Below are 10660 nucleotides of genomic sequence, written 5' to 3'. Positions count from 1 at the left end.
TGTTTTTAGCATTTTTTTTTAACTCAACTATTCTCTCTCTCCTCCCTCTCTTCTTCAGACTTTCTCATTCTCTCTCTCGGGTTTCCTCTCACTCTCTCGGTAGTGTTTGTGGGTTTTGGTGGTTCCGGTTGCGACTGTGGGTGTCGGTGGTTTCGTTTGTGGCGGTGGTTTCATCTCGTCACGGTGGTTCTGGCTCTCGGTAAGTGGTTACAATTTTTCTCGCCATTAATGGGTTGTGGCTCTCCATTTGGTGGTTTTGTGTCACCATTTGTGGGTTTTGTTGGTTTTTGCATTTGGGTTTTTATTTTATTTTTGCAGAAATTACAGTGGCCAGTTGTTATGGGTGGATTTGGTTATGGGTTCACAATAGAGAGAAAAGAGAGAGAGAGGTTTTTGGGTTTTAGAGAAATTTAAATGTTTATTTATTTATTTTTTATTGGTTGTTTATTTATTATTTAATCTTAATATATTGTGATGTTAAAAGTAGCAAAAGTATATTTTTCATTTTTATGCCATTTGAATGAATCACTCTCAAAAACTCCATTTGAGTTCTGAGACACTGTTGCTGGGTTTTTGTTGTTTCTGAGTAAACTCTCATTGACACAGGTAGAAAATAGAAGACAATGGCTTGGAGGCAACTAATCTTCAAAACAAGGACAATCTCAATCTCACCACAACCATATCAAACACCTGGCTTCTCTAGATTCTTCTCCAAATCGTCCTTGTATGTAGGTAAGCTTTATTTTTTATTTTTGAGGTTTAACACTTACCCATTATTCAATTTTCTCTCTTTGTTTAGTTTCCAAGAAAAAAAAAGGGAAAAAAAAAAATTGGTTATTGTAGTCTGTGCTGTTTGAGCTTATATTGCTTTGTAAAGGTTGAAACTTTCGATTGGAAAGGGGAAAGAAATTCTGGGTTTTTTGATTTATGTTGTTGAAGTTCTTGTAAAGATGAGAGATTTACTGAAAGTTGAGCCAAATGGGTGTTTAAGGCTAAGATTGAAGAGTTTGATTTCTTTTATAGTTATATGGTTGCTGAGAAAATTTGAGAGAACTTGGGAATGTGAAAAAAAAGAAAAAAAAAATCTGGGTTTAATGATTTATGTTACCTGAATTTAGGCTATTGTAATGAAAAACACACTTCAACCAAGATAAATGGCTGTGTGAGGGTAAGGTTCGTTCCTTCTAGGATCTGGATATTGGAAGAATATTAGATACAATCATACAACCATTTGATTATTATTATTTTTTTGGCAGCCCAATCTAGCTTTATCCTTTGGTTGGTTGCTGAGAAAGTAGGCAAATGAGAAGAGAAGAAAGAAATTTAGTTATTTTATTAATTATTTTTCTTTTTGAGTTGCTGTGAATTGTGATAGGCTCAGTTGAGGAGAGGTCTTGTTGTCTCATGCCCTTACTTACAAAGTTACAACTACTTTCATCAAGAAATTGATATATTTTCTTTTATTTCTTTTTGCAATCTAACAGAATATTGAGGGTTTTTAGTAAATTAGATATTGCAATTGAGTTTGAGGTTCTGTTCTTGTTGCAGAGAAGGTTGGCATACCTGAATTTTTGAATGGGATAGGGAAAGGTGTTGAAGCCCATGTGGCTAAGCTTGAAACTGAGATTGGTGATTTTCAGAAGCTGCTTGTCACTCGCACTCTCAAGCTTAAGAAACTTGGCATACCATGCCAACAGGTAATCATTAGAAAGTCTCCAGTTATCCTTTTCAAACAATGTGCATGTGTGTGTGGATTTCATCATAATTGTGGTTAGTGATATATTTGTTCAAATAACAAAGTTTTAGGATTTGGGAGAGTTTGCATTTGATAAATATCACTTTGAATTGTGTATTCAGATGTTTTTGATTACTCTTTTAGTAATGTTGCTTCTAAGTCAACAAATATGGTAGATCCATGGAATATATGACTTGTTTGACTGCCAGAACATAATAGGAGTGGTTTATATGTATGTTAATTTGACAATGTCACTGTAGTGTTCTCTGTCTGCTCTTGTTTCATTTCTGTGTTTGGTCTATTTCAGTGTGAGAAATTGAGCTAGTAATAGTCACTAACAAATTCCATGGATTGTCTGCAAAGCCTATTGGACTAGTGAACTGATTTCTAGTCTGGCACATAATATTACTAGAATATCAACACTTAAGACTTTTGACCATGGTTGCCTTAGCTAGATGTCATTTTTGTGACTTGGTGGATAGATGGTAATGGTTTCGTTTCTAACTGTAATTCTGTAATTATGTTTTGTACATTAGCCTTAACACAAAAGGATTTCATTTAAAAGATATACAAACCAACAACCAAGCCTTAGTCCTAAATTTTTTAGGGTCAGATATGGATCCTTAACAGAATCAGTCAGGCTCAGCGACATTTATAAGATATGCACGGTGAAAAAAACCTATAAAAAAGAAAAAGAAAAAAGATGAGGTATGATAAAGTCTTGTGTATGTATCTCTTATTCTGTTAATAACTTGAAAACGATGACACAAGTCTATTTGGGCACTGATTCCTCTATAGTGATCCTGGCATTCTGTGCTTAGTACTTGTTGAAACTTGTTAATGGAGGGAATACAAGCTGCAGTTTTTAATTAGGATTAGAGGCATGAGTTCATGACCTTAGACATCAGTACTCCACATGGACTTTTGCTCCCTTACACTAACATTTGATTTTTGTTTTGCAGAGGAAGTTGATATTGAAGCATGCCCACAAGTATAGGCTGGGACTGTGGAGGCCTCGAGCTCAGCCTTTAAAATCTTAATTAGTTTTGGAGTGGCTAGTCCTTCAAGGATGAAGACCAAGATAATTGTCTGGTGGAGTTCGTGATAGCTGGACATTTACGCATGAAACTGTTTAATTTTTGAAGAGTTTGGTGTCTTAATGTTTGTAATCCTATAAACAATCTCATGGACTGAGTTTAGTGGTTTAATTCTATGTATTCAATGCATAAACAGCATGATCACTGCATGCATTATCATATAATTTCTTCTAACCAGTATGCGGCCCTGTTATGGATTTGGATTCCAGCTTGCCATACTAAGCTCATTTTATTGTAAAAGTTTTGAATCATTTCAGGTTTTACCTGATACATCCCATATGGTTTAATCCTCCAGATGATTAATGAATGAGATGAATAATGCAAATTGTTTAGAAAAAATTGTGGTTTTATTATGAAATGGTATTTATTTATTTTAACTAGAAATAATAAGATTTGGGCTGATGGCTTGTGTCATACACTGGTTTTTTTACCATTAGACCAAGATGACAATGAGCTCTTTTTTTTTTTTAATAGGCAGGATTCAATCCCAAGCTACAGATTTTGTAGAGTAGTCTTTTCCATCTAGTGGGTTGAATCCATGACTTACCCTCTTAAGATAGCTTGGCTACATGGATGGTGACTGTTGGTAAAATGGTCGTATTTGTTTCAGATTGTTACATCCTCACTCCTGCATATCTTTTCTTTTCTGATTCAAGATGGCTGGCGGAATTCTTTTCAAAATCACTGGCATTTAACAAGGTGTATAAAGTGAAACTGAAAGTTACAAAAGTCACTTGCCTCTCTTGCCGGATACACCAGCCCTTTAGGCATCAAATATCCACCATAAAAGGAACTCCATTTACTGCAAGCCTATGGCAATAATTCTTAATACACCACTGTATGCTCTGTGCCCCATGAGTAATGATAATTTCTGTGGTCAGTTTGGCCATATTACAATGATACCAAATATTTAAGAACTCTGCCACACATAGGCCAATTCATGAATAGGCTCAATCAGGGTTCAGCGTTCCAATAGACCCTACTAAAAAGACCTAAAGATTATCAACACACATTGTTAGGGACCCTAGCATTTATTGAATTAAACAGTGTAACAAAAAAAAATTTAGCAGGATCCAAACACAAGATTTTAGATTTTTCTGCAAATTTACAAAAGCTAAAAAAAATTGTAATTTTTTTGTTCTGTACAAAAATTAATGGGACCCAAAAGAGCACAAAGTTTAAGATTTTTCTACAACAGCTGAACGAAAGTTTAAATTTTTCTGCAGAAGTACAGAATTTAGCATACTTGCCAGTGATGCCTTAGATCATTTCCACCAATCTCATCAATAAGAACTAAAAAAAAAAAAAAAAGATCTTTCTCATACTGATACACCAAGGATAAGTTACCTACTATCTGCAAAATTCTTATCCTTCAAAAATATACACGCAGAAAACAGGAAGCAAACACCTGCTCTAGCCTCTATGTGAGTGCAAGATTCGGCACAAGACCTCCTTATTCAAAATGCTTTAAGTGCACAGACATTTTCTACACCAGCACTTGATGGAAAGAGAGCAACATACTTGGGAAACCTAGACTCAGATCCATTGGTTCACTTGCACATGCTTGGGAGTTAAAACTAATCATCTTGAATCACACCACCAAATGGTATTGCTGACTCTGGAAATTTGCGGAGAGTAACTGTCGAAAACTTATGATGCAAACCCTGCAATCAATATATTGAATTATAAATAAACTTGCCTACAGAATTGATCTTTCACTAAGAGGTGGGAGAGACTGGAAGTGAAGGCAGCCTTCTCATTTTTCTCTTTGTTCAGTAAATCTCAATTATCACACATGTATAAAAAGAGCGCTACTTTTGGAGCTATCTAACACAGAATTTAGAATAATTAGCATTGCTAGTTATCACTTCTAATCAAGTAAAGGTGATGACTATTGGACGTATCACCAACATGTTATAGAATAGTAAGCTAAATTGGTTAGCCTACCCAAAACAATAATAAGGGGGAAAGGACAAAGGGCTAAGAAGGAGACATACAAGAATCTGCTTGATGCAATTTGAAGAAAGACACTTCTAGAGGCATCACACGCGAGAGCCCAAGATACCTGAAAGTTGACAATACAGAGACACATTATAATTCTTAAATGAAGGAAAAATATAAGCAGGAAAAAACTACAAGTGAAAAGTAATGACATTATATAGGGGAATCGAATATTGGCACAAGTATTTAGCCCCCATATTCCTTATTCAATTTGCACACTCATGATTTGCTTGTTTAAACCTTTTATATACATTTGCTAAGATTATTACCTTATATTTCTTCTTTTGCAATATTGTCACTCTCGTCTAGTTGTTCTTTCATTTTTGGCATTAACATATATGACAGACAAGCTTTCCCTAAATCTATTTTGAAATTCTACAGATAGGATAGTACTATCCTATGGTTAAAAAATATTCATATCACTATTGGAATTAAAGAGCAAAAGCATCCTTAAACAGGAAAAAAATTCAATAAACCAAAGGGGCCCTGCGTTTATTGTGCTATCACTGACAAAAAAGAGTGTACACAGTACTCATGTAAAAGTAAAAAACTACAGTTTTTGTTAATCTTCTCCTCTAAAAATTGTCACATAAATGCTAGCTGATTCAGTGATGACCTTTGAGTACAATGATATGAATACAAACAGCAAAAAGAAATGTCAACTAATCAATCAGTGATTACATCATGCAATCTTCAAGTGGTAAGTAGTTACTGTGATTGGTAGAGACAATATTACCTTGGAAGATTATCACCAAGCAAAAGAGAAAGGTGATGACTAGTGCAATAAGATTAGTATTTGATGATGATGCCTTGTCCGTTCTCATCTTCTTCATCTCCCTCCTTTGTTCAATCCTTGCACGCCTCATTCTTGCAAGTTCAGAAATTTCTTTGACCAACTTCATATCGGCTGCATCCAATAATGGCCCATTAGGAGGACGGGGTGGTTTAGGAGGCTTATTAGAGTTCATCTTTTTCCTTTTCTCTTTTTCCATTTTCATCTCTGCCATATTCACTGCCCTTCCCTCCACCTCACCTACCAATATCTCCAAATTCTCACCAGAAAGTAACAGATTTTTACTTGAACCGAACCCATTAGTATCCCAAATTGGTTTATCAAAACCAGTATGTCCATTCCTCAATCTGCCTTTCTTAGCACGCATACTGCTCACATTTAAGTTTTTAACTCCTTCCTCTTCACTTGTAGTCTCACCACTTTCCAAATCAACAATTGAATCATTTTCCTCTGAATCACTACGATCCATTACAAACCCAATTACCCTCCAACCCTATACCATCAATATTCAAACTTTTCCATAAGAATAGACCCTCCAAATCGCCAATATCAAAACCGCATACTTTCACAAAAAGATAGGAAAACCCACAAATCCTTTTCAGCTAATCCATTTTACTACAATTTAATGAACTCACAATTCAAGTATATATGACCATGAAACCATCAAAATCACACAAAGAGCCATCAGTTTCTAATTTCTTGACATTCCATATAATAAATTAAAGCTAAAAGGCTTATTCTATCGCTGCATTATCCAAAATAGTCAAAAGGGTATACCAATCTCATCAATATTAACTAAAAAAAACTGATCTTTCTCATTCCCATTTCTTCTTCCTGCAATTTGACATGAAACCCAAAATAATTAACAATCTAAAATAAATATTAAACAAACATTCATGAAATTCACAAAGCAACCACATTATTAATAACCCAAATGCCCCATTTGGTTGCAGTTAGAAATTGTGGAAATAAAAATTTTCATTTTTTTTTCCCTTTAATTTTGTAAGGAAACAAAAAGCTGGAACTTGCATGAGCCATAAAAAGAGAGTTAAATTGACATAAACAAAAGATGGGTTTTGCATTTTGAGGTCAAGCAAAAAAACCATAAACAAATAAGATTTAGATTTCATAGACATTCTTTTCTCTTGTTATCTTTTACCTCGGTTTTCTCAGCAACCAAATGAAAAGTAACACACAAGCATTTTTAATCAGAGTCACAACAATGATCATCATAAAACGTACCGTTTGTAGAGAGAGCAAGAGAGAGAGAGAGAGTTCTGAAAACAAAGAACCAAACCAATGGGCAAACAGCAAACTTTAGCAGATCAGGCTCGTTTGGTAAATACCACCTTATTACTATTACCAATGTGGTGCTGACTTCTTAGTTCCCAAAATGGTGGTCTTTGTGCCACGTAATCTTCCTTTATTGTCTTTTTTTTTTTATTGTTGTCGACTTGTCGTTTTTGTTGGTTTTTGGCCTTTTCTGTTTACTTTTAGTTTTTACAGTAAAATATCTTATAAGACCATTTAAAAAATGTTATCAACACGTGTATATTTCATAGGTGCAAGACCTACATAAATGAGATTTAAATCGATTAGGTATAATTTGAGACTTAAAACGATAAATTTACTAAATGAAATATTTTATATTTAAATATCAATTAAATAAATTTATTTAATATTAACTAAACTAATATTATTTTGATGAATTAAACACATAACTTAATGAATTAAAATTAATCAAGGTTAATTTTATATAGAGAGTCAAAATCATGGTTCAAGTATAAAATTTAACAAAAAAAAAATTTTATTTTTAAAAAATGAGGTCTAGTTTATCTTGGATAAGACAATACATGGATAAGTAAAGTTATAATCCAATTTTCAATTTTTATTTTAGGGTTGAGAGAGAGAGAGAGAGAGAGAGAGAGATTGTTTGGTGTGTGCCCATATAAGAGATTATAGGTGACTAATGTTGACAATTTACCAAGTAGGATATTGGTGTGCAAAAATTGAAATTTCAAACTGTTAGGGAAATTATTCGTTACTAATGATGAGACACATTTAATAATTTTTTCTTCTATATTGTGTTAATCAATTTAGGGTTTCTATTGATATAATATTTTGAAAACCTTTTTGGAGGTGGGAAAAATAGTGTACATATCAAAATTTTTTTTTAAACCAATCGTTTTCATAAAATTTTTGGGACTTTTTATAATGATGGTGAAACCTTTTTATAAAGGGAGTGTGGCCTTTTTGTAATCCCTCTTAGGCTTAGTCCTAGATGCAGCACTAACATGATCCACATGTGTTATGAGAGGATGACTCATAAAACTGTGTTATGAGATATTAACAACTTTTGAATCTATGTTTGGTATGCAAAGAAGCAATAAAATATAAACTTCCAAAATTAATCTTTATTTAACTGAAAGTCTAAAGTCAAAGACCAATCAAAGGCCATTCTAAACTTCCAATACTCGATCCATTATGTAAGCTTTTAACATTTATTCATGAAGAAATTTTTTTATTTTTGAGAAGCAAGTCAATCGTCATATTAATCAAAGGATGATAAATCAGCAGTTACAAAATTATTAATATTAGGAGGAATAGACTCTGTCTAGACTAAAAGCGGAAAAGATAAGCTAAATCTCCTAGCTAAGGCATGTGTTACCGCATTGCCTTGCCTATATGTGTGAGAGAAAGACCAACTCTAAAGATAGTTGATAAAGAATATAGTGTCTTTTATCAGATGACCGAGGGCAGAGTTAAGTATATCACCTTTCTTTAAGGCATTAACGACAACCTCTGGTCTAAATCACCTTCAAAAATTGAGTTACCAGGTCCAATTTCCTGAACAAAAAGGACTGCTCTCCTAGCTGCCATAAACTCTAGTAATTTCTTGATTGGATTTAATTCTCAATCCAAGATTTTATTTTCACTTTGATATTTGGAGTGAAATTATCATAAGAAAACAAAGATCATTTGGGTAGAATTCATTGGCTTCTGAAACTCTCAGTAAACTATTGGAATGTTAAATTTATTTTCAAATACTTAACTAGTTCAAAATTTACTTTTATTTACAGTATTTTCAACAAAAAGTTTTCAGTTTTAACAAAATAAGTGAATCCCAAATGGACACGTAATAAATATTACGCTGAATTTAATATCTTGAATTTCAGTTTCATATGCATTTATCTCAAGAAAAATAAAATTTGAAATCTACATTGTTGTTGAGGTCAAGATTATGCTAAGGATAAGATGACAGACTGCATTAGATCTTTATATTAATTGGATTGCCAAGCAATTGAGACCATAGTTTTTCCCCTTATAAAAGCTAAAAACAGTAAAGCTCATATACATGCTGAAATAATATGTATGGTATGCAATATAGAGTCAAATAAACATTCACTTTGATTTAACCCATGTTTAACACAAACATAAACTCATTCAAAAATAGTTTGAATCCCAAATCTCAAGTATCATCATCATCGGAATTGGGGTCCACCTTACGTAACAATATGTCCACTATTACATAAGAAGTATTGGCATTGTGCACTGCATACTTGATCTGTTCCATTGAGAACACTCTGGCATTCCAATCTGGGCATTCGCCAATTGGTTCCTCTATATGCATTCCAACTTCATCAGCCAACTCTTTTAATCCATACCCCTCGATGTTGGGTTTCCTCAGAATCCTAGCAAAAAGATAACCAACATCAATGCCTGTCCCACATTGTATATCATCAGATTGTAGTGCTTGAACTATGTTACTCATTCCTGTACCCAGAAAACAATAAGTCTCATCAGCCAGAAACTGCTTGAGAGTCTTAGGAACACAGTCCAAGCAGAATTTGATGATCAAACAATCAGCACCGATACAACGAATCAACATTTTGCCTGTTGGTGTATTATTATAGTCGAGTCCAACAACAAGCCTCTCACGTGATGAATTATCGGCCACAAATAGCTCTACTTTTGAACCATTTATTTCAATTTCACATGAACCTATTTTTGAAAGGTAGCCCGCTAAGCGCCACGTAGTCAACACATTCAAAACAACGCTTCTTGTACTAGCAAGAAAACTACAAGTAAAGAAAGAAATTGCCTGGGGATGTTTATATAGAGGCCAAGTCAAGGTGAATTTATTTATCAGAAAAAGAAAAGGTCCAGGCAAGGTGAATTTATTGCTAGAAATTAATTCATGTAAGTGAATCCAAAGTTTTTTTTTTTTTTTTTTTTTTTTTTTAATTCTAATTTTTATTTTTTATGGGAATTAATTGAAGAGATGGAAAGTCAAGAGTTGCAATGTTAGAATGGTTGTGATTTGTGATTATTCATGATTAAATATTTTATGATTTTGTTGTGTGGATGAAGACAATCCCATTACCAATTTATGGTGTAATTCTAGCTGATTCAACCGATCTATCTTAATAAAAGTTTTTTTTTTTTTTTTTTTTTTTTTTTTTTTTTTTTTTTTTTTTTCTGAGAAAGATCTTAATAAAAGCTAAGCAACTTGTTGTGTAATCCCGAAGAAACTAAATCCAAGAAGCTTAAAAGCAATTACCATTCCCAATTCAAAAGGCACTCCCAAGTCTCAAGAGTTAAGTCTCAACCGGCTGTTGGTCTTTGAGCTCAACCATTTTTCAGTCCAAGAATATTGCCTTCCCTATGAAAAAATTTTCAACTCTAGTCACACTTTTGAAACACAAAACCTTTCACTCCAACGAATTGGAGGGTGAGTGAAGAAATGATGGAAGTTCTGTAAGAATTTGGTACACTGATGCTATTCCAAGAAAAATCCATGTTCAATAGAGAATTCATAGAAGCTAGTTTGGGTTATTAGTGATTGCTTAAACTTGGTTTTGTTAATACTATTAGCTTGGACGCCTTAAAGCTTCTGCCAATGTTTATATTTGGTCATACGGCACTTATTAGAATCAAAATATAGAGGCCAAGTCAAGGTGAATTTATTCAGGAAAAGAAAAAAAAAAGTGTAATCAACACTTATCATTTAAAATAAAAAGTAACACTCTTAGC

At 33.4% G+C, this 10660-nt stretch overlaps 2 protein-coding genes across 4 annotated transcripts; one reads left to right on the top strand and one right to left on the bottom strand.

Annotated features, from left to right (window-relative positions):
• Positions 1-3009, top strand: LOC126716775 (uncharacterized). 2 transcript variants are annotated; one of them, XM_050417757.1, is made up of 4 exons: positions 1-199; positions 607-732; positions 1549-1697; positions 2698-3009. In XM_050417757.1, the coding sequence occupies exons 2-4, from the start codon at positions 624-626 to the stop codon at positions 2773-2775; spliced, it is 336 nt and encodes a 111-aa protein (XP_050273714.1). In that variant the 5' UTR covers positions 1-199; positions 607-623; the 3' UTR covers positions 2776-3009. The 2 variants fall into 2 exon arrangements, with proteins under 2 accessions (XP_050273714.1, XP_050273716.1); XM_050417759.1 differs by having other exon boundaries at positions 8-199; positions 611-732.
• Positions 3010-4000: 991 nt separating this feature from the next.
• LOC126716774 (uncharacterized) lies at positions 4001-7004 on the bottom strand. Of its 2 annotated transcripts, none has more exons than XR_007652280.1 (4): positions 6869-7004; positions 5570-6460; positions 4780-4897; positions 4001-4496 (listed from the first exon to the last, which is right to left on the bottom strand). XR_007652280.1 is itself a non-coding variant. In XM_050417756.1 (4 exons), the coding sequence occupies exons 2-3, from the start codon at positions 6093-6095 to the stop codon at positions 4875-4877; spliced, it is 549 nt and encodes a 182-aa protein (XP_050273713.1). In that variant the 5' UTR covers positions 6096-6460; positions 6869-7004; the 3' UTR covers positions 4001-4496; positions 4830-4874. The 2 variants fall into 2 exon arrangements, 1 of the variants encoding a protein (XP_050273713.1); XM_050417756.1 differs by having other exon boundaries at positions 4830-4897.
• Positions 7005-10660: the final 3656 nt, after the last annotated feature.

The sequence above is a fragment of the Quercus robur genome, chromosome 3 (genome assembly GCF_932294415.1).
Source record: "Quercus robur chromosome 3, dhQueRobu3.1, whole genome shotgun sequence".
In the NCBI taxonomy this organism is placed as follows: Eukaryota; Viridiplantae; Streptophyta; class Magnoliopsida; order Fagales; family Fagaceae; genus Quercus; species Quercus robur.
The sequence above is the reverse complement of the archived record's forward strand: the minus strand, read 5'-3'. Positions and strand labels throughout refer to the sequence as shown.

What these genes read in the sequence shown, in the direction of transcription:
- LOC126716775 (XM_050417757.1), top strand. Translation starts at nt 624, where the DNA reads ATGGCTTGGAGGCAACTAATCTTCAAAACAAGGACAATCTCAATCTCA. An exon ending in CAAATCGTCCTTGTATGTAG is followed by an intron (nt 733 to 1,548) that starts GTAAGCTTTATT and finishes TTCTTGTTGCAG; the next exon opens with AGAAGGTTGGCATACCTGAA. An exon ending in TTGGCATACCATGCCAACAG is followed by an intron (nt 1,698 to 2,697) that starts GTAATCATTAGA and finishes TTTGTTTTGCAG; the next exon opens with AGGAAGTTGATATTGAAGCA.
- LOC126716774 (XM_050417756.1), bottom strand. Translation starts at nt 6,095, where the DNA reads ATGGATCGTAGTGATTCAGAGGAAAATGATTCAATTGTTGATTTGGAA. An exon ending in CTTGGTGATAATCTTCCAAG is followed by an intron (nt 4,898 to 5,569) that starts GTAATATTGTCT and finishes GTCAACTTTCAG; the next exon opens with GTATCTTGGGCTCTCGCGTG.